This window comes from Pseudopipra pipra, chromosome 23 (genome assembly GCF_036250125.1).
Source record: "Pseudopipra pipra isolate bDixPip1 chromosome 23, bDixPip1.hap1, whole genome shotgun sequence".
NCBI lineage: Eukaryota > Metazoa > Chordata > Aves > Passeriformes > Pipridae > Pseudopipra > Pseudopipra pipra.
Window position 1 is genome coordinate 2,244,893 of NC_087571.1, and position 20,909 is coordinate 2,265,801.

General features: G+C 48.4%; 1 protein-coding gene across 2 annotated transcripts; it reads right to left on the reverse strand.

Moving 5' to 3' along the window:
- Positions 1-904: 904 nt before the first annotated feature.
- LOC135401940 (uncharacterized) lies at positions 905-4,605 on the reverse strand. 2 transcript variants are annotated; one of them, XM_064634548.1, is made up of 6 exons: positions 4,471-4,605; positions 3,704-3,775; positions 3,521-3,598; positions 1,803-1,922; positions 1,391-1,529; positions 905-1,205 (listed from the first exon to the last, which is right to left on the reverse strand). In XM_064634548.1, exons 1-6 carry the CDS (start codon positions 4,556-4,558, stop codon positions 926-928), a joined length of 777 nt encoding a protein of 258 aa, XP_064490618.1. In that variant the 5' UTR covers positions 4,559-4,605; the 3' UTR covers positions 905-925. The 2 variants fall into 2 exon arrangements, with proteins under 2 accessions (XP_064490618.1, XP_064490617.1); XM_064634547.1 differs by having other exon boundaries at positions 3,521-3,613.
- Positions 4,606-20,909: the final 16,304 nt, after the last annotated feature.

A 20,909-nucleotide genomic window follows, 5' to 3' on the forward strand; every position in this document is an offset into this window, starting at 1 on the left:
GGGCCCCAGGGTGCTGCTCAGTGGCACCAAGGCCAGTGCAGAGCCAGGAACAAGCACTGTCTCCCAGGAATCAGCACTGGGCCCCATCCTGTTTAATGTTTTCCATAACTAATGGTCTGGATGCTGGGGCAGATGACACCAAACTGGGAAGGGGGGTGCTGAGGCCAGGACTTTATGCTGTCATGCTTCCTCCACTCTGTCCTGCTGCCTGTCCTGCTTTTCCTCTTTACAGTCCCTTTGTCCTGCTTCCTGTCCCCATTTTTTCTGTCTTTATTTCTCTGTCCTGCTGCTTGTACCATAAAGTGTAAGAACCCTGTTTTTTCAGTTGCTTTCTAACACTAAGTGTTGGTAAAAAAAGAGGAAGAGAGGATAAAAGACTTTCTTTTTTGAGATTAACATTTTCCCATAGAGTGCCCACCTTTGTGTGGTGAAGGTTTCCTACTGAAACATGATTTTGCTGGGCTGGGAGGCTGTACTGGAGTAGCAGAGGGAAGAAACAGAGTCTTTCAAAGTAATAAAGCTGCAGCAAAACTAACAGGAAAAGCTCATTTCTTGCTAAATACTGCCTGACAAAAGTGGTAGCAAGTAAAGGCATTGGTGGATGGCTTTTTTAAGCAGTATTCATACAGAGCTTTTGATATGGAATTCTGAGAAGGAAGACCTGAGTGCCTGTGCTTCAAGGCTGAGGGCTACAAGCCAAACCATTAAATTTATTTGGACAAGCATTTGCACCCCTTGTCTCACCAGCATGTCCCCATTCTTGTGGATGAAACCCCAGCTGGGAAACCAGGCTGGTGCTGGGGGAAAGGTGTCCTGCACTGGAATGCAGGTCTTTGCAGCTCCTCTCACAGCTCTGTGCATTCCACCCCGACAGAAACAGCCAAAACAGGCAAGAACTCACTGCTTTTTGGCAAAAATATATCTTTTATCCATTCACAAAACAATCCTCTTTCAATGTGCAGTATCCCTGGCACTGGTAACAGCGATACCCAAACGGTGTGGGTTGAGAGGAGTCCAGCAAAATCCAGTTGTCACATGAAGAGGCACAGTCAGCCAGAGAGCAGCTGGGGCACGTGGGCAGAGGTGAGGGCCCCGTGACCATGTGCCTGGACATCTGGGCGAGCTGTGCTGCAAAGACCACCGGGGATGGGCTGGAGCTCTCGGTGTTGGCTTGTCCCAGTGCTCCTCTGGTTCTCGGGGTCCTTCTGTACAAATGGGTTTCAGAAAAGACCACTCAGTGACATGAACTAGGGGGACAGTGGAAGGATCACACCATGGAAATCTCAGCAGGGCACTGCCAGCAGCTGCCTTGGCAAGCCAGCACACTCTAACTGCAAATAGTTCATTGCCAACAGCAGCAGTGAATAACTCTGGGAAAAAGCCAACTCACGTGTCTCTCCTGCTCAGCAGTGACAGGACTATGCCCAGTACCACTATCCCAAGCAGCAGCACACCCAGGGCTGCTGCAGTGCCTAGGATGTAGAACTTGCTCAGTTCCCCATGACCAGCCTTTTCCCCAGCACCTGGCCCTGCAGGATGAGAGACAACACCACAACATCACCATACTCTGCCCTGGGGGTGATCTCAGTGTGCTTCACCTGCCCCAGGGGTTTGTTCTCAGTGGTGGCTGCTTCTGGCTCTGGAGGGGACAAGAAGGATCCCTCAAAGTTCTCATGGAGAAGAGCCTGTCTGTCCCTCTGGGCTGCTGTGTGTTGGGGACCCACAGCTCCTCCAAGGAGACACTGCAGGGGTGCAGCAGAAATGCTGCAGTTCTCCCAAGCTGACATCCCCCGAGCACTCACCTCCAGGATGCCCCTGAGGCTGAGCAGGCGTGCTGGCTTCTTGTATTGCCTCTCTGCCTGAGACTGGCCCCCTGTTGCTTCTTCTCATCTGCAAGGCTTCCTTCTGCTCTGTCTCCATCTCTAGGAAAGAACAAGGGGACAGTTTAATTAGAAGTAATCATTCCTCATCAGGAACACGGTGCCACGTCCTGGGCACTTTGGCAAGGGGCAGTGGGGAGCTTGCTGTCCCCCACAGAACAGGAAAACCACAACCAAGCTTTCTGAAATGCAACCAGAAATGGAGAGCCCGTTGGAAATTACGTAACTTTTGCAATATTTGGGTTTAATATACGGTTTTAATTAAACCTTTTGATTAGGTGTTTTAGTTAATCATAAGCTGCGTTAGGCCTTAAATCACTTTTAGCCAGCATAGAGCAAAAATGTTGTCATTAGCACCTTCTGTGAGAACACAGCTTGGGAAAGTACTAAAACTGTGAGTTTTGTTAAGCTTTGATATGCTTCAAGGAACAAAGTCTGAGAGAGAAAGATGTGTTGTTGAAGTTGGACATCTGGAATGAACTACATGGACATTTTGCAAAAACCAGCAGCTAAAGAAAAGAATTAATGAAGAATTCAATAGAAGTGCTGGATTCCTTCCCTACTAGAGGAAAAAGATACTAAACAGACTAAAGATGTGGACTTAATTAGCATAGAAAGTGAAAAATTAATAGCCAATAGAAGGTAGAATAATAACTAATGAAAGTGAATTATGTAATTAAGAACCAATGAACATTAATTTCTTTGTTTGTCAAAAGTGTCTAAATGGGTGAAAAAGTGATGTATTGGTGTCTGCATGGAGGCAGAAATGCCTGCAGAATCAGGATCTACACGACTTCCAACATTAGGAAAGGGCAGCCAAGATTTCTTGAGATGTCCTTCATGCCTTGAGGCTGCTCTGTGCATGAGCTGAACACGAATTCAGCACACACCTGTTCCCAACACCTGGATACCCAGCACAAAGCAGCTCTGGCCACTCATAGAATCACAGAATCAGTCGGGTTGGAAAAGACCTCAAAGATCATCAAGTCCAACCATTGATCCAACCCCACTGTGGTTCCCAGCCCATGGCACTGATGCCACATCCAGCCTCACCTTCAACACCTCCAGGGATGGGGACTCCACCCCTTCCCTGGGCAGCCCATTCCAATGGCTGATTACTCCCTCTGGAAAGAATTTCTTCCCAATGTCCAACCTAAACCTCCCCTGGCACAGCTGAAGACCCAGCCCTCTTGTCCTACTGCTGGTTCCTGGGAGAAGAGACCAATCTCCACTTGGCTACAACCTCCTGTCAGGGAGTTGCAGAGAGTGAGGAGGTCTCCCCTGAGCCTCCTCTTCTCCAGGCTGAGCCCCCCCAGTTCCCTCAGCCTCTCCTCACAGCACTTGTGCTCCAGTCCCTTCCCCAGCCTCGTTGCTCTCCTCTGGACCTGCTCCAGCCCCTCCATGTCCTTCCTGAGCTGCAGCAGCCGCTGACCCTGGTACTCAGCTGGAAGCACAGCTGGGAGCAGACTGTGCTGGCTCATCCCTGTGGCTCAGCAGCCCACACAAGGTGTGGGACCGAGTGTCCCTGCAGTGAGGCTCTGACAGATCCCTCCCTGCTGCCCAGGCTCCAGCATGTCCCCACAGGAAGCTAAAAGCTCAGCTTCTCAGGTCCCACTGTTAACAGAGTGAGATATACTGACCTGATGTGGCTTTCTCCAAGTTTTTCAGGGCCTCTTTTGGAACTTCAGGAGTCCTCTGGAAATCCTTCCTTGTTTTAACTTTATACAAGGACACTAATGGGAAGTATGAAGGTACATTTCACATGAAGAACACATTGAAAAGGAATTATTATTCTGTGAAGTCTAAAGAGATTGACTACTCACCCCTGGGATACCAGCTGGGAATCAGCATGGGAACTGTCTGAGGAGCTGGAAGAGCCCTCCCTCTGGCCACATCTATAACCAAACACCCATGAGAAGTTACCATCACATGTTCTGCTCTACACTGTCATACCTGTCACGTAATGACAGGGCATGCACAGGTGGATCTGTGTTCTCACACCTGCAGAGGCACTTGGCTGACCTCGGGACTCTGAGCTGACAGCTCCCAAAGGGAGCAAAAAGCCACGGCACACACACAGATGTGACCTGTCTGTGGGTCAGCCCTGGAACCCAGCCAGGAGGCTGGACAACCATCACCAAGTGCTGGATAACTCAGTGTCAAGTTTCTGGCCTGGCACTGCCACTCCACACCTCTCTGCTCGTTGGGAACTCCCTCCCTGAAGCAGCTGCAGCCCCTCCTCACCTCCCCGTGCTTTGTCTGCCCCACTGCCCACACTGCTCTGCCTGCCTGGCTCACTGCTGCCAGCCCCAGGCTGGTGCTGGCCACTGCCTGCCTACCTGCTCCTTGCCTGCCTACCTGCTCCCTGCCTGCCTACCTGCTCCCTGCCTGCCTAACCTGCTCCCTACCTGCCTACCTGCTCCCTGCCTGCCTAACCTGCTCCCTGCCTGCCTACCTGCTTCCTGCCTGCCTAACCTGCTTCCTGCCTGCCTACCTGCTTCCTGCCTCCCTACCTGCTCCCTGCTTGCCTAACCTGCTTCCTGCCTGCCTACCTGCTCCCTGCCTGCCTACCTGCTCCCTGCCTGCCTACCTGCTCCCTGCCCTTGGACTGGAGCAGTCTGGGCGTCCTGGGCTTGCAGGGCCAACAGAAAGAGGAGGAGGCAGTGGGTGAGGAGCATGACCCCCCGTGCTCACACACACTGTGTCAGTGCTGCAGTGGGTGAGGAGCATGACCCCCCGTGCTCACACACACTGTCAGTGCTGCTCACAGCTGGCACAGAACAGCTCCTCAAAGCAGGGCTCTGTGACCTCACATCAGAGCCACCCCATGACCCCACCAGGACCTGCCCACTGCCAGGCCTCCCCAGAGTGCTCCCATGGCCTGGGAATTCCTCAATCTGCCCGCTGGTGAATTCCCTTGTTCTGCATGAGCGTGGCAGAAGCAGAAGTGGAGAAGGGTGGAAAAGCTCATTCTTGCTAAATGCTGCCTGACAAAAGTAGTAGCAAGTAAAGGCACTTGCAGATGGCTTTTTTATGCAGTGTCCATATGGAGATTTTGATATGGAAGGAAGCAAAGGAGGACCCGAGTGCCCTTGCTTCAAGGCTGAGACCTGCAAGGCAAATCATTACATTGACACATTACATTGGTCCATACTATCTATTTGGGATAATGCAGAGAGGAGCCTTTTCTCCCCTCCAGATTCATGTGATCTAAGGGAGCATTTCAGCAAACCATTTCCAGCTTTGTCAACCCCTTTGCTTGGGGATAATAAAATGTATCAAAACCCCATTTGATGCCCTCCTTCCTGGTCCAATTTTGTACTACCCCACTGGTGAAATGTGACCCATTGTTACTTTGTACAGTCTGGGACAGGGAGACTGGAAAACCAATCACAGAGTCCTGAAACAATCTCTTTGGCTCTGTACTCTCACATAGTTTCAATCTCGCAGAGATCCTGTACCTAAACGAACTGTATCAAGTGTAAATATTGGTCACAAAAGGTGCCTGCTCAGCCAGCTGTTGCTGTCTCCACATTTAACTCTCATCCTTTAAAAAGCAACACCCTCCCTGGGGTTTAGCACTTCCCTGCTCAGCTTGCATGTACCATCCTTGCAGAGCACAGCTTCAAAACTTAATAAGTGCAGAAATTGCTCCCATGCCAAAGGTGCTGGAACAAAAAGGTTTGCCAGCTTATAAACGGCATATAAACATATAAAAGCTTATAAACTCCACATAGACACGCACGGGTCTGTGTGCTCAGCCCTGGGTCCCCTCACACACCTTCAGTCTCACAGCATCCCACTACAAAACTAAAAATGTCCAGCAGCTGCTCCCATGGAAAAGGTTCTGGAAGGAAAAGCCAGTGCTGGGATTCACTTCTCTTTTGCAGCCCAGAAAGTGCACAGACAACAGGGAGTTCATCGGTTTTCCTTCACACGTACGTGCAGGGTCACGTTCTTCCAGCCTCGAAGAGCCAGGATCCGAAAGGAAACCCTTACAGTAAGTGCTCCCACAATGATGGTGCCAAAAAGCTCTTGGCGTTTTTCTGCCTGCGCCCCTTCACTGCTCATCAAACCACCACGCGATGGCGGTGTGGACCTGCAAAAAAAGTCAGTGTCCCAGAACGAAAGCAGCGAAAGCAGCCGAAGCGCAGATCCAAGCTGAAAACGTCAGATCCGAGCTGAAAACGTCACTCCCCTCAGGACTGAAAGGTTTGGCTGACCTTCCCCTTCAGTGTGCAAACTCTTATTTGCACCACGCTCGAGAGGCAACACGAACTCCTTCCCAATTATATGTACTAATACGTTTTGTCACTCTGGCAGAATCCAGCTACAGAATTGAAAACATGCAGCACAAACAGAGCTGACAGAAGTGCCGGGTGAGAAAGCAGTGCTGGCTCCACCTTCCACTGCCCCCCTTGAACTGCACCACACACCCCAGTATCTGCACTTTCCTTCTCAGCTCTCTGTGCCATCATAACTGACCCATCTCTGTACCATCCAAAACTCAACCCCACCACTAACTGCTCAGACACTGAAGTGAGCAGCACAGAAAGCTCAACAGCTTGCCTTTTGCATTCTCACTCTAGCAGTTCAACAGCTCTAGCCAATAGCATTCAATACCAGGAGAAGCACTTCAATTCACCAGGACACTCTCGAAACGGCCCAATGTGTGAATCCAAAAGTGATTTCCTTGCCAAAGAGAGGAACTGTGACCCCATCTCAAAAGAAATGCCATCCCCGCCTCCAAAATAGAAAACATCCAGGGATTATTCCCACTCAGAGGTTGCAGAACACTGTTACCTGCCATTGCCTCCCCAAGGCAGTGTATCACCTGCACACCCACCCCGGGGATAGCTGCTTACCTTGCCAAAATTTCAGAAGACCAGCTGACAAATTGAATACGCTGGGAGGTTGCTCCCACACCAAAGCTGCCAGATAGAAAAACTGTTGCTTTCCCTTCCGTTCCCTGGGCACCCAATTCTTTGCAGCACAAGCCCTGGGACTATGTACTTTTGTTCTTCAGGAAGAGTGCTGTTATCCCTGTTCAGAAGGTGAACCCCAAAATTTGGTTACCACCTCGATCATTGCAGTCGTTGTGGGATTGCTCCCCCACAAAATGTGCCAGGATGGAAAGCTGCTCCTGGTGCTGTGACCTGTCATCTGCACCTGCAGCACTGGGCCTGCCTGCCTTCCTTCCCATGTGAAAGCACTGGGACACACTTCCAGGAGCCCAGAACTGAGAGTCAGATGCCATCTCTGATACTGCATATTCCAAGAATTGCTCCTACACACAAGTGGCCAGGACAGAATTGTCCTGCTGGATTTTACCTCCCCATGGTGCCTTTTCATCTGCTCCACAAACAGGGGGACCACATCCTTGACTTCCCCCCCCAAAAAAAGGCACTCTAATTCACTTCCTGAACCCTACCCTAGACATTTGGAGAGGAAGGAAAGTGCAGATGAGGAGTAGGCAAGGCAAGGAAGGGGAAAGGAAAGCCAAAGCAGGGGAGGGGGATGCAAGGCCAGGCCAGGCAAGGAAGGGCAAAAAAAGGCAAGGGAGGGGCATGCAAAGAAAGGCAAGGCAGAGGTATGCAAGGAAAGGCAAGTGAAAAGTGGGGCAGGCAAGATATGATAAGGCCAGGAAAGAAGGGGGGAAGGCAGGTGCAGGTGGGGGATTGATATGAAAGGTAATGCAAGGCAAGGGAGGGGCAGGCAGTGAAAGGCAAGGCAAGACAGGTATAGGCAAATCAAGGGGAAGTGAGGCAGGCTAGGCAAGGCAAGGCAAGACAATGCAAGGCAAGGCAAGGCAAGACCAGTGAGGGGAAGGCAGGGCAAGGCATGGCACAGGGGGTGATAGGCATGACAAGGCAAGGAGTGGTGAGGAAGCAGAAGAAAGTCAAGGCAAGGCAGGGCAAGGCAAGACAAGGCAAGGAAAGGGAGTGGAAGGCAGGGCAAGTCATGAGAGGGGTAGACAAGGCAAGGCAATGCAGGGGCAGGCAGGGCCAGGCTAGGGAGGTGCATGTAAGGAAAGGCAAGGTTGGGGTAGGCAAAGCAAGGTAAGTGAAGTACTGAGGCCTGAGCAGGAGGCCCTGAGCCAAAGATGACCTCTAGATGAACCTTCCAACCTAATGTTATATTTATCTGTGTGTCTGCTCATTAGCAAAAAATATGTAGTTTGTGAGTAAAATAGGTAGTATGCTAAGACTACACCTGTGTATCTGCTCATTAACAAAATATGTGTGCTTATTAGGATAGATTAGCATCTGCTCATTAGTGAATAATGCTTAGAAGGGCATAGCAGGTGTATGTAAGAAGTGATAAGGAAAAGGCAAAGGTGAAGGCAAAGGTGATGGCACAGTTTTTACAACCCCCCAAGGGAAAAATGCAGGGACCCCCCAGGACCAAAGGGAAAGGGGGTACCACCAGGATCTAACAGGAATATGCCTTCCTGAGAGGGAGGGGGTCAGCCAAGCCAGTGATTGTCAAGGAATCAATGTGCCATTTGTAAGAAAGAAGGACATTGGGAGAGAGAATGTCTGCAGAGACAATGGACCCTTGTGAGGAAGAAGGCCACCAGCTGATGGAGATGGATTGTTGGGGGTGTCAGGGGCTCCCATTATACCAGGGACTCATCACACTGGAGCCCTTGATAACATGCAGAAGTACACTTAGTGTACAGGGGCCTCTTGGTCTACTTTTAATTTTATGCCAAAGGGGGGACAATGGTCAAAAGGATGGTTAACAGTTCAAGGAGTGAACAGGAAAGATGAGTGGGTGTGCCTCACCCAACCACTGTTAATGGATGTGGGAGATAAATATGAGATGCATGAATTTGTATTTGTTCCTAATTGTGATTGTAATCTGCTAGGGAGAGATTTGATGGCTAAGGTAGGAATGCAAATTAACATTATTAAGAATGACAAAGAGCCTGATACTGTTGTAGCCCTGTGTAGGCTCTCTGATAAAGCCTGTGCTGAAATAGATCCAGAAGTGTGAGCAGTCCCAGGGAAATGTGGAGAATCAGACATAGAACCTCTTCAAATAACTTTAAAACAACCAAGTCAAGTGGTTTCTAAACCTACCTCATGGGATGGTAAAAAGGGTTACATCCTGTCATCAAATCTCTGCAGGTCTTCTGGAGTCATGCATGGCACTCCTGTCTTGCCAGTCATGAAATCAGATGGGATGTACAAAATGGTACAAGATTTGAGAATAATAAATGAAATTATTAAACCAAGGTATCCCACAGTCCCAGATCCTTACACTGCCCTAAAGCAGATTCCCCCTCTTGCCTCACTATTACTCAGTACTTCATTTAAAGGATGCTTTTTGCTCACTTACAGAAGATAGTAAACAGGATTTTGCCTTTGAGTGGAAGCAAGAGGAAGAAGGGAAAATGATAAAGCAACAATTGACATGGACAATATAAGGAGGCACCAGTCCTGTCTGGGCAAACCTTGCAAAAAATATCGACAGAGTTCATTCCTCCCCCAGGAGTTTGGTTACTGCAGTGTGGGGGCAATTTGCTCCTATCAGGAGAACAGGAGGAAGTGGTAAAAGAAGCCACTGTGAAATTACTTAATTCTCTTGCTAAAAAGGGACTTAAGGCATCTTAAAAGAAGGCACAAAGGGTGGAGAAAAAGGTTAAATATTTGGGACATACTTTGACTGAAGGCTTGAGATGTATTGACCCAGAAGGGGTCCAGGGAATTTTAGAAGCACCATTACCTGAAACTAAAAAGGAACTGTGGCAGTTTTTGGGGCTGATAGGATACTGCAGAAGCTGCATTGAGGATTTTTCTGCTGTAGCCAGACCTCTGTATGACTTTTAACACAAGACAGCCCCAATGTTGTGGGATGGCCATCAGAAGGGGAGCAGGGCTTTAAAGCATTCAAAAACAGGCCTGAGTGTGCTGAGTGGTCTGAGGAGGAGGAAAATTTCCTGTAAGTCCCTGTTTTGAGGACAGTTTCCTACGTGGGAAGTAACTCCAGGAGTGGTTCCTCTTATTGTGTTTCAGATGCAGAAGGGGTGTGCCAAGGGGTTGGAGCAGGCAGCTTCATCTGGGGGCTGCCATCACCCTCTTCCTCTCACAGCAAAGCAGAAGCAGCTCGATGAGATGGACAGGGAGGGTGGGGTGATATAAACTGCACCCTTGATCACTCCCTAGAGTGAAACTGGGGCTGTTTCCCATGTTGCTGCTCTCGTGTTTTGGAGGATGAGTATCTTCTGAGTCCAGCACCATTGTGGGGTCTGCCTGAATCTCTGCAAATAAATTAACGTTATTAAGAAATGAAATAGACCCAGAAGTGTGGGCAGTCCCAGGAAAATATGGAAAATCAGATTTTTAGGATTTAAAGTAGGAACTGGGAGATCCAGAGTGGCTGACATTCACACCTGCCTCTTCTGTGAAGCTTTTGGGATGATTTTCTCTGCTTTAGCTCCGACACACGAGCTCCAAAGCATCTCCAGCAAAGCCCTGGAGGGCTGTTTATAAGGTCCTTTAGGTCTCTGTGTTGAGTACAGGTGTTTTACAAGTAATTGCAGAGCCTTCCTCTACTTACATCCCTCCTTGCCTGGGTCTTAGAGCAGACTGGCTCCTTATATTTGATTTTTTTGGGTTTTTTTCCTTGTTTTATTCCTCCTTGGGAAGCAGGGTTATTAATAAGGAGACAGTCTGTACAGTGTCTGGAACAAAAAGGCCATGGTGGGACCCTTGTTGCTATAAAAATGTTGTAATTTGGAAGGTTCTTTGCCTCCTAAGTGAACCTTTAAGTGAACAAGTGTGTTGTTGCTTTTTTGTGATGCTCTGCCAGTTCTGAGCTTGGCTTTGTGCTCACTGTCCTGTGATGTGGATTTTGAAGGGGCTCTTGGGCACTGGGAGCTGTTCCTCCCATAAATATCCTGAAGCCAGGAGTCTTTTTGCAAGGGTTGATAGCTCTGATCTGCCTGGGTGATTTAATAGTGCAACTCTGTGTCTGCCAGGGGGATCAGGGGAGTTGTTCTAAGATGGGAACTGGGCTGACAAGTAACAGGACATGAGGAAACAGCCTCGAGTTGTGCCAGGGGAGGTTTAGGTTGGATTTCAGGGAAAGTTTCTTTATGGAAATGGTGGTCCAGCCCTGGCACAGCTGCCCAGGGCAGTGGTGGAGTCACCATCCCTGGAGGGATTGAAAAGCTGTGCAGATGTGGCACTTGGGGACAGGGGTTACTGGTGGCCTTGGCAGTGCTGGGGGAAACCGCTGGCTCCATCTAGGAGGGCTTTTTCAGCCTCAATGATTCATGAGTTTCCTATGGAAATCCATCAGGGCAAGAAGTGAAGAACCTTTGTAGCCAGTCCTGACCCTGGGGGGATCTTGGGATATAATCAAGTTGTCTCAGTTTGGGATCAGTCCTGTGCTGGAGAGCTGGGAAGGGGCAGGGTGGGTGATTCTTGTGCTTTCCAGGTTTGAGTTCCCCTTAGAGGATTCCTGGTGTCCCAGGATTTGGACATGGATAATCACTGCATCCAAGCTTGTCAGCTGCACTATGATGACCTTGCAGACAGGAACCACACAGGGGTCACACTTTATCCTTCATGTCCCCAAAAACCCTCCACACAGTCTGTGCCCTTCTGGGAAAAGCAACACCCCTGCTGAATCCCACACTTGTGTTGATTAACACACTCCAGACTCATAAATCGAAGCAAGTGGATTTGGGGAAAGAACTTTCCTGCCTCCAGTAAAACTTGCCTCTAAATTATTTAACAAGCTGCTTAAGCAACTCAGCCATTTTGCATGGAATTTGTCAAGGCTCCATCAGCTCTACCCAGCACAATGTGACAGCCATACTTTTATTATGAGCAAGCGCATTAATCTCGGAATGGTGCTATTTGTTTTCCTCCCTTGCTTTTATGGTGTTTAAAAGCATGTATCTTCTCCTGAAAATCAATAACTAAAGCTATGAATAATAAAAAACACTGCAGTGAATGGCTCGGAGAGATCCTAGGGATGGAAGTTGCAGCAGTAATGACTCTGTTTGCTATCCATTAAATATGGGAACTTGGAAGAATTATGCAGATTATAATAGCTGTATCAACATAAGTATGTTTTGCTGATAGACTTTCCTGATTGGATCCACGGGATATAAGCCTGCTAATCCCTTGTGCAGAGGGCCTGATTATATGAGAGTGCTGTGCAGATTTGCTGATAGGAAGTTAAGAAACAATTAAAAAAACGTTGGCCGGTGTGTGGGGTCTCTCAAACCCTCTCTGTTTTGGTTTATGTTTGAAGCAAATGTGGGTTTTCCCCTGTGTTTGGTGGAAGCCCAGAACCCAACTCCAAGCCCTGGTGTAAGTGTGGATGGTTTACGTGCAATAAGTGCAATTTGCCTCCTGCTGAGCTTTAAATGTCAGAGTGCTTTGCACTGGGACTGCTCAGCCTGAGGCTGGAGCAGCAATTTGGGGCTGGGAGGGGACCTCCATCAGTGGAAATGCTCATTCAAGTGACCAACTCCTAATTGCACGTGGATGCTGGATGCTGTGATGGACCCCTCCTTGCCTCCAGGTTCCCAGTGATCTGACTGAAGCACTTAACGGAGCTGCAAGGTGGGGGAAAGAACAAAAACAACCCACCCTGTAATTAAAATAATCAGTTTGCTGCGCACTTGGCACAAGGTTAAACGTCACTGCAGTTCTGTGGGTAAAATTCTGCATGTTAAATCTGCTTATTAATATCACCTTGTTAATAGAGTGTGTCACCTCAGGAGGTGACAAGTGTGCTCTCAGGAGGTGACAGTGTGCTCTCCTAAATGACAATATGCTCCACAAAATTTCCTTCTCTCTTTTTTTATGATGCTCCAGCACTTGTAGAGTTGGGGAAGCTGAGACTGTGCCCCAGGGAACTGATGGATCCTCCTTGCATGGCTTGGCTTTCACTGGTGAGGCACCTCAAGTGCTGTGTCAAGTTTTGGGCCCATCATGACGAGAAAGACATTGGAGGGCTGGAACATGTCCAGGGAAGGGAACTGAGCTGGGGAAGGGGCTGGAGCACCAGGGGCAGCTGAGGGAGCTGGGGGGGCTCAGCCTGGAGAAAAGGAGGCTCAGGGGGGACCTTCTGGCCCTGCAACTCCCTGACAGGAGGGGGGAGCCGGGGGGGGGGTTGGGCTCTGCTCCCAGGGAACAAGGGACAGGAGGAGAGGAAATGGCATCAAACTGTGCCAGAGGAGGTTTAGGCTGGATATTGGGAAAATTTCTTCCTGGAATGGGTAGTTAAGCATTGGAACTATCCAGGGAGGTGATGGAGTCCCCACCCCTGGAGGTGTCCAAGGAAGGCCTGACCGTGGCACTCAGTGCTCTGGGCTGGGGGACAAGGTGGGGATGGGGCACAGGGTGGGCTCGGTGATCTTGGAGGTCTTTTCCAGCCTAAATGACTCTGTGATTCTGTGAGGATTTACTGCTGTTCTGTAATGCCCTGAGCCAGCTGAACCGTTTCCATCCTCTGCGGGAGGCACAGCCATGTGGAACGTGTCGAAATCCCTCATCCGTGCGCCCGCCGAGTCTCCTTGGGCCTGTCAGTCCTTGTTCTGCCGGGGGCTGTTTGGTCCTGAGCTCCTGGGGCCTGACAGACACCTTGGCTCCCCTTTGCCTCCTGCATCAGTGTCTGCACAGACTCTGGCAGTCGCTGAAACGAGTGGGAAGGAGGTCGCTGTGTGTTAGGACTCAGCAGAAAAAGATCCCCCAGTCAGCAGAGATGAATAGAAGATCTGAGAGTTTTGTTTTTTTTTTTTTGAGAGATGAAAGCACCTTTCCACCAGAATATCTTCCAGCATCTCTGCTCCACGCTGAGGGATTGCCTGGCAGGGAGGGGGAGCACTGAAGTTTTGGTATCTCAGCAGAGGCTCGTGTGATCTGTGAACTGATGAGTCTGTGACAGTGTTTTCTGCAAAACTCCTTGGTGTTTTTTGGAGAAATCAGCCCTGGGATGGATGGCTTCAGCTGTCCCTCGGTGTGGGGGAGGTTTGCAGTCAGCAGTATTAACAGGAGGGAGATTTTTGTCCTTGTAGCTGTCTCCTGGCTTGAATTTTGTCTCAAAAAAGAGTATGGCCAAAAAAAAAAAAAAAAGAGAGAAATTTATGGCTTGATGGCGCTTCAGGATGCACAGGACAAACTTTTATAGCTTGAATTCCATCTGGGGTGTGAATGCACTTAATTCTGATTCCCAGGCTGGTGGGGGAATGCCAATGAAGGTGCTGCATCCATATCACATAACATCAGCCATAGGCTTGGCCTTACTTTTCCATACAGCAAACTGGAAGAGCAACGCTGTGGATTGGGTTGGATGAGGAATTCATTACCCACACTGGTTATTCTGTGCTCGAGGAACCCATTCTGCTGGATGCCACGAAGCCATTGCCTCGTGCAGCAGCCTTCCCTCCGCCAACCAGCGTCTCATTAGCAAATAAAATTGTTATTTTCGGGCAAATGCTGCAAGTTAATGCGATGTGAGCACCACCAAACCCCAAACGCGAGTGGGGGGAGCCGCAGTGATGAATGTCATGAGAAACTCAGAGGCACTAATTGAAGGTGGTTTCAACAGAATATTCAATTAATGCTCTGTGCGTCGCAGACAGTCTGGAAAAGGCGCTGTTTCCTCCCGAGGATCTGTGTTACTGTGCAACAAACAGATGAAAATGAACCGTTTTACGGCCTCCTAATTGAAAGTCGATGCGCCGGGTTTTATTAAAATTTTCATGGTGGGGGGAACTGGATGCCTCAAGGGCCCAGTAATGGGATGAAGAAGCTCCCTCTCCTCTGCTGCCTCGCATCCAGCCCCGGGCAGAAGCGACTGGAAAGAGATGCCTGAGATGTCCCTGGTGGGATCTGCGGCCTCGGCGTCTCTTCTGTGCTCACGGATCCGTTTTATCTGTGTCCGCCGCACCCTCGAGAGCATCCTGGGAACGGTTCTTTGTGGGGACTCCTGGGTGAGGAGATGGGAAACGCTTTTTTCCCGTCTTTTCTGGGGGTAAAAAGCTCGGTTTCTTCTGGGTTTGAGGCTTTTGTCCTCTTTCTTGCTGATGTGGTGCCACGCACTGGGGAGCTGAAGCTTATTAGTTAAGAGGATGGAGCAGAAGCCCTGTCATCTCTCCAGGGCAGACTGTCCCTGGGGTTGGTAGGAATGAAATAATTAAATGGGGAATAAAATAATTAAATGAACGTTTTTCTAATTGTTTCCTCCTGTCATCCTGCTCCGCTGCATTTCCCAGCCAGTGCTGGCTGAGGGTGAGCTCTTGAGGACATGGCTCAGGGTGTTTTGTTCCCTTCCTCCATCATTTTACCAGCCCCTCTCTCTCCTGACTTTTCAATTCCCAAAGGTTATTGGCAGGGAGTTGCTATATATTACAAGCAAAATGCCTGGCCCAGTGTTGTTGTTTCTGGGTGCTGGGAAGCAGCACAAGGAAGATGTTTTCCATGCAGCTTCCAACAATCTCTGTGTTTGATGCATGGAAGTTGTTATCTGAGCCCTTCTGTGGTGTTTCATCTGACTATTAATTTATGCCCTTGCATCCAGTGATGATTTAGCTACTTTAAAGCCTTATTTATGATGAGTTCCTCTCCCCATTTTGCCATGGTGATGTTGTTGTGACAATGGGAATCTACAGTTCTTCCCGACATGAGCCTGTAAACCAACCTGCTGGATATTTTTGTATTCCTACAGGCCTAATTTGTAACATAAAGCACTTAATAATTGTTATTAATGAACCTGCTGTGGTTGGTCTATAGACCCAGCTGGAAATCACATCTGCTGGCAGATCTGCAGCAAACTCTTCGGAGTTGAGGGAGGTGTGAGCAGCCAATGTGGTGCCCGAGGATCCACAGGAGCTGTGCTTGGGATGTGTTTTTTGGGGGAGAATCGTGGAAATCTTAAAATCTAAATGGCTGCTGGGCGAGGGAGGGACATCAGAACAAAGAGGATTAAAAAACCCAGCTGCTGGTTTCTTAGGGACAGGGCTGTTGGGACAATTACATCCATGCTGAAAACAATTGCCAAGGACTTCAGTAAACATCCTTAGGGATTTTCAGACCCATTCCTCACTTGAAGGAAAAGCAGCCAAGCTTTTTACAGCCAGTCAGTGATTTCTGACTAGTTCCAGGCTTGGATATTCAACCTGGGATGGAAAGATAATGGATGCTTCTCATTTTTGCCCACCTCTCCCACTGGGTTGTGTGACCTTGAGAAAGGTGTTTAATCTTCACTCCTGGCTGGAATGAGGTGATGTTGTATTCCTTTGGGTTGTGGCCAGAACGGTGTGAAGATAACAGGCAGCACAAGCTTTATTGGTAATATCTTTGATTAAACCTAGAAAATCTCATTCCTGGTAGTCCCTCTTATTTATAGACTCACAGAACACCCTGAGCTGGAAGGGACCCACAAGGAGCATCAGGTTTGAGGATATTCACTAACTTGGGATAGCAAACTCAGCTCTGAGTGGAGGCACCTTCATCACAAATGGCAAATTAGAATATTTTTTGGAGGTGCACAGATGCTTTCAAGGCATGATGTCAGTAATTAGATGACTTCAGAGGGTTTAATCACTGAGCATCCCCCAGCTAAGCCCTCCTTTCCCAATCCACATTCCCAGTGCCTTGACCACGGCGTTGGGAACGAGGTAATTCTTTGAAGTATCACGAGCGGGGTCTTCGAGGGGAGGATATTTTGCATAATTGGTTTCTGACAAGGCCTAAAATACTATTTAGAGTTACATGGCTGAGTGTTAATTTATGCCCACGCTGCTCGGTGTAACTTTGTTACAGGGAATTGTTATTTATGATGCGAGCTCAGCTCCGCCGTGTGGGGGGATAATGGAGATGTATCGCTCCTTGTGGCAAGAAGCTATAAAAGAAATGGGGAGATGTTTCTCTGCAGTTATGGACTTAATTTTTTAATGTGAGCTATGAGAGTGATGTGATCTGGCAGTCAATAGGAAGCACGATGGCGGGGTTTTATTTTTATTTATTTATTTTTTTTGTGGGGGGGGAGGAATAACTTCCTTCTGGAAGATGTTTTTTTTTTTGGCTCCTGCTGAGCCTCATCACTTCTCCTGGCATTTGAAGTGACTTGAAATCAAAATAGTGGGTATTGGCTTGTCACTTCTTTGTTTCTCTTAAATATCATTCTCACATTTAATTAAAGCTTAAATCATATACAAATTTAATCCTGTATATTTTATATGATAAGGAAAAGGTGAAACAAATTGTGTTTTGCTGTCAGTTTGATGCTTCTTGCCTATTTCAAGCATTTCCACTTGATGGAAAGGGTGACTTTATTCTCATCCAAGGCATGAATTTTGAAATACAAAGAAAACATATTTTTATGCCCTTCCACCAGCAAAATTCTGTCTTCAGCTGAGAGTTTTGGTGACGGTGGCTTTGATTTGAATGGGAGCAAAATACTGCGTTTCCAAACTCCTTTAAAACATTACAGACAGGGACATATCTTGGGTTTGCATTACCTTAGTGATGTCTTTATTGCAAAAGCACAGCAGGGAAACAATTGAGGGAAAACAAGTCTGAGGTTAAAGTTGTTTTGAAACAATGCAAATACCGGATTTGAGGAGTATCAAAGCAGGATGATTCAAAGTTGTCAGATGTGATTTTTTTTTTCCCCCCTCTTTACTGTGAAATGAAATTTCTGCAGGAAAAAAACCTGAGTCTGCAGAGCTCTTCCCTTCCAACAAATCTCCTTTCTCTGACGGGAAGCGGTTCCATCCCAGCCTTTTCCAGTCAGACCTGCGACTTACCCTTTTCCTGGGCCAGATTTATTCCTTCTCTCAACATGTTTCCTTGTAATCGAGGCGGCCCCAAAGCTCTGGGAAAGGAATCAAAACAGCTCCGGGTACTTCAAAGGGTGGAAGTCACTCCAGCACATCGTGTTAGATGTCCTGCGACAGCTAATCCAGCGTGTGATGTGACCCCTTCCCAGGTGTCCCTGCCTCTCTCAAAGACCTTGAAAAGAGCCCTGATAGACTGAACTCAACTGCTGCTTAAATCACCTGCCTGTGGTACCGTCCCTGTGAAAATGCAGGGGACTGGGGGATCTGAAAGAAGCCCGAGGCAGATGAAATGAGAAACAAGGGGAAAGCAAACAGCACACGTGGGCAGGGGGCGTGTGAGGGAGATGGAGAGGAAAAGCTTTACTGCAAACAGTAAAAGCCAATCTGAAGCCATCAGGGTGGACATAAAACCAACAATTCACTGACAGCCTGTGGCAGTAAATAATGGGTGAGCTCATCTAAGGATGAGGAGCAGTGGTGTGGGCAGAGGCAGCTCAGAGTGGGGAGGAAAGAGGTTGGGATGAGCAAAAGGGTCCATGTGCTGCTGGAGGAGGGTTTACAGGCTAAATATGTGCAGAACATTTCTCCAGCATGGAGAAGAGGAGACAATGCTGTCTGCAGCCTGCTCATGAGGGGCTGTACTGATCTGATCCCTGTGACAGGGACAGGACCTGAGGGAAGGGCTGGAGCTGGGTCAGGGGAGGTTCTGTTGAATATTAGGAAGAGGTTCTTCCCCTGGAGGGTGGTGGGGCACTGACCAGGCTCCCCAGGGCAGTGGGCACAGCCCCAAGGCTGCCAGAGCTCCAGGAGGGTTTGGGCAATGCTCTCAGGGACAGGGTTGGAATGCTGGTGTGTCTGTGCAGGGCCAGGGGTTGGACTCTGGTCCTTGTGAGTCCCTTCTAAATCAGGATACTCTGTGATTCTATAAAAACCATGGCTCATCCTGGCTGAGTTCATAAAAGGCGGATCATCAGCTTCATGGGACAGCCTGGAGAGTGCAGTGAAACTTTTTGGCTTCCCTGTATTTTCATAATTTCCTGGGAGCTACTCACAGGAGTAAAACCAGATCTGTGTTTTAGTGCATTGAGATTTAGAGTAACACCCATAAGAAATGGCAGGATTCTATTGTTTAGTCTTTAAATCTCACCCCTAAGTGATGCACAGGATGCTTGTTAATATTCTCTTGGAAGGCTGCTCCCGATGATTCTTCACTTTTCACATTGCATTTAAAAATTTTTCTTTAACAGCCATCGCTTAAAATCTTCTTTGCAATTATGGTTGTTAAAAAAAACCCCACCACAACTTAAAATCCCCAAGGTCAAAGCAGTCTCTTCTTTATATGGCTCACAATAAATTACTTGAAGTCTATTCATAGCATAGGGAAGACCTTTTTATGTAGAAAGGATCATTATAGAGTTGCCAGGTCGTTAATTACATTGGGTTCTTCTACTTGCTATGTGAGTAATTTCCATGAAGCAGCGAAGATCCTGGTGAGAGATAATGCAGTAAAAAGTGTATTAAAATGCTCCAAATGTCCTTTTGCTCATATCTGTACATCAGTCAGAACGACAGCCGATTCCAAAAGGGCACTGCCAATTTAAATCAATAAACTTTTACTGGTGTGACTGTGACCCGTAGAGATATTTGAAGCCGGGGCAGGGGGCTGGTAGCACACTTGTTGTTGATGCTCAGAGGTATTAAAGTTTAATAGACACTCCAGACAGTCCCATCCTGGCTGTCTGTCGTGTTGGTGCAATTCCAGAGTCACTCCATAGCAGGCAAGGGAGGGATGCAGGTGCACGAGCAGGATCTGGCCCTCGGTGCCTTATTTACCACCCCACCACCTGCTTGAGGAGATAAAGCAGCTGCTATCTTTGCAGCTTGAAATGTGACATTCAGCCAGTGATGTGCCTCGTCCCCTCAGCACCCGAGATGCTTGTTGATTTTTCTTAAATGTCACAAGAGTTTTTAAGCCTGATTGGAATTGGGCTGCCAAGCTCGGGCGGCAGCGCCGTCGCCTCCCTCACGTCTCTCCCACCAGGTCCTGTTGGGCTGTGGTGGTCTATTAAAATGTTGATCTGGGGGGGAAATTAGCCCTTTTTTACCTGCAGGGAGAGATTTTGGCTGTGGTTTGCCTCCCTGAACTCTATTCCTTTCCATAGGCATTGGTGTGGGGCTGGGCTGTTCTCACCCCGTTCTCCTTCTGTCCCATGATGGCCAGAGCTGACCAGTAGATAAGTGCAACATGGCTTTTTTCTAAGGGGCTTTTACTTATAAGGGTGGCCAAAATAAATTATTTTCAAGGGAAAACTCAACCCCTTTTCTCGATATTTTTCTCCCTAAGCTCCATCAGAGTAATTCCAATGCATTCCCTTTCAAGCTGAGACATGGTCCTTGTCCTCCACTCACCTTGGAGATGATGGCATCACTTGGTGGTGATGGCATCAGGAGGAAGAGGAGGTTTCATCTTCCAAACCTGCTTTCCAGAGGGATCCCTCATGGGGGGAAATAGCCAAGGAAAAGCCCTTGGAAGCTGTCAGGTCTGTCTCTGCCTGCTCTCCGCTCAGGTTGGTGTCTCTGGAAGCTGTGCAGGAGGACAGGCTGTCAGGAGGAGACAAATTCTGATTGGAATAAGAAAGAGGCAGCAGCTCATCCAAGCAGATCCAAAAGGCTGTGTCAGTCCATGAAGCTCTGAGGTGAATCCGTTCTGGATTTGGTTCCAATAAGAAGGGCTGGGATGGTTTTGGGTAAACCCAGACAGGTCTCCTCCTGCCTCCATCAGGTCTGAGCAAGGTGGTTTGTGTCTGGGAAGGCAACTCATGCTCTCCCAAGGTCTCTGAGCCCCAGTGGTTTGCCAAACCCTCATTAGTAGTCCTATGAACCTGGAGGAGAAACTTTGTCTGCATGGAAAGGAGCATTGTCATCATCAGTGTGGCTCTTCAGGAGAGTTGATGCTTCGGATTATTGAGGTCTTAAAAACATGGAGCTGACCAGCTGCTCTAAATCAGCATTACTCTGTAGCCTTAAAGCTTTCAACCACTCCTTTCCACTACTCCTTAAAGCTGGATATCATCTCAAAGCTGGAAGTCATCCCAAGGCTGGAAAACAGGGTGTTTTTTTTAAAGCTGTGGAGAGAGAAGTGTCCAAGGCCAGGTTGGACAGAGCCTGGAGCAATCTGGTCTAGTGGAAGGTGTCCCTGCCCGTGGCAGGTGATGGCA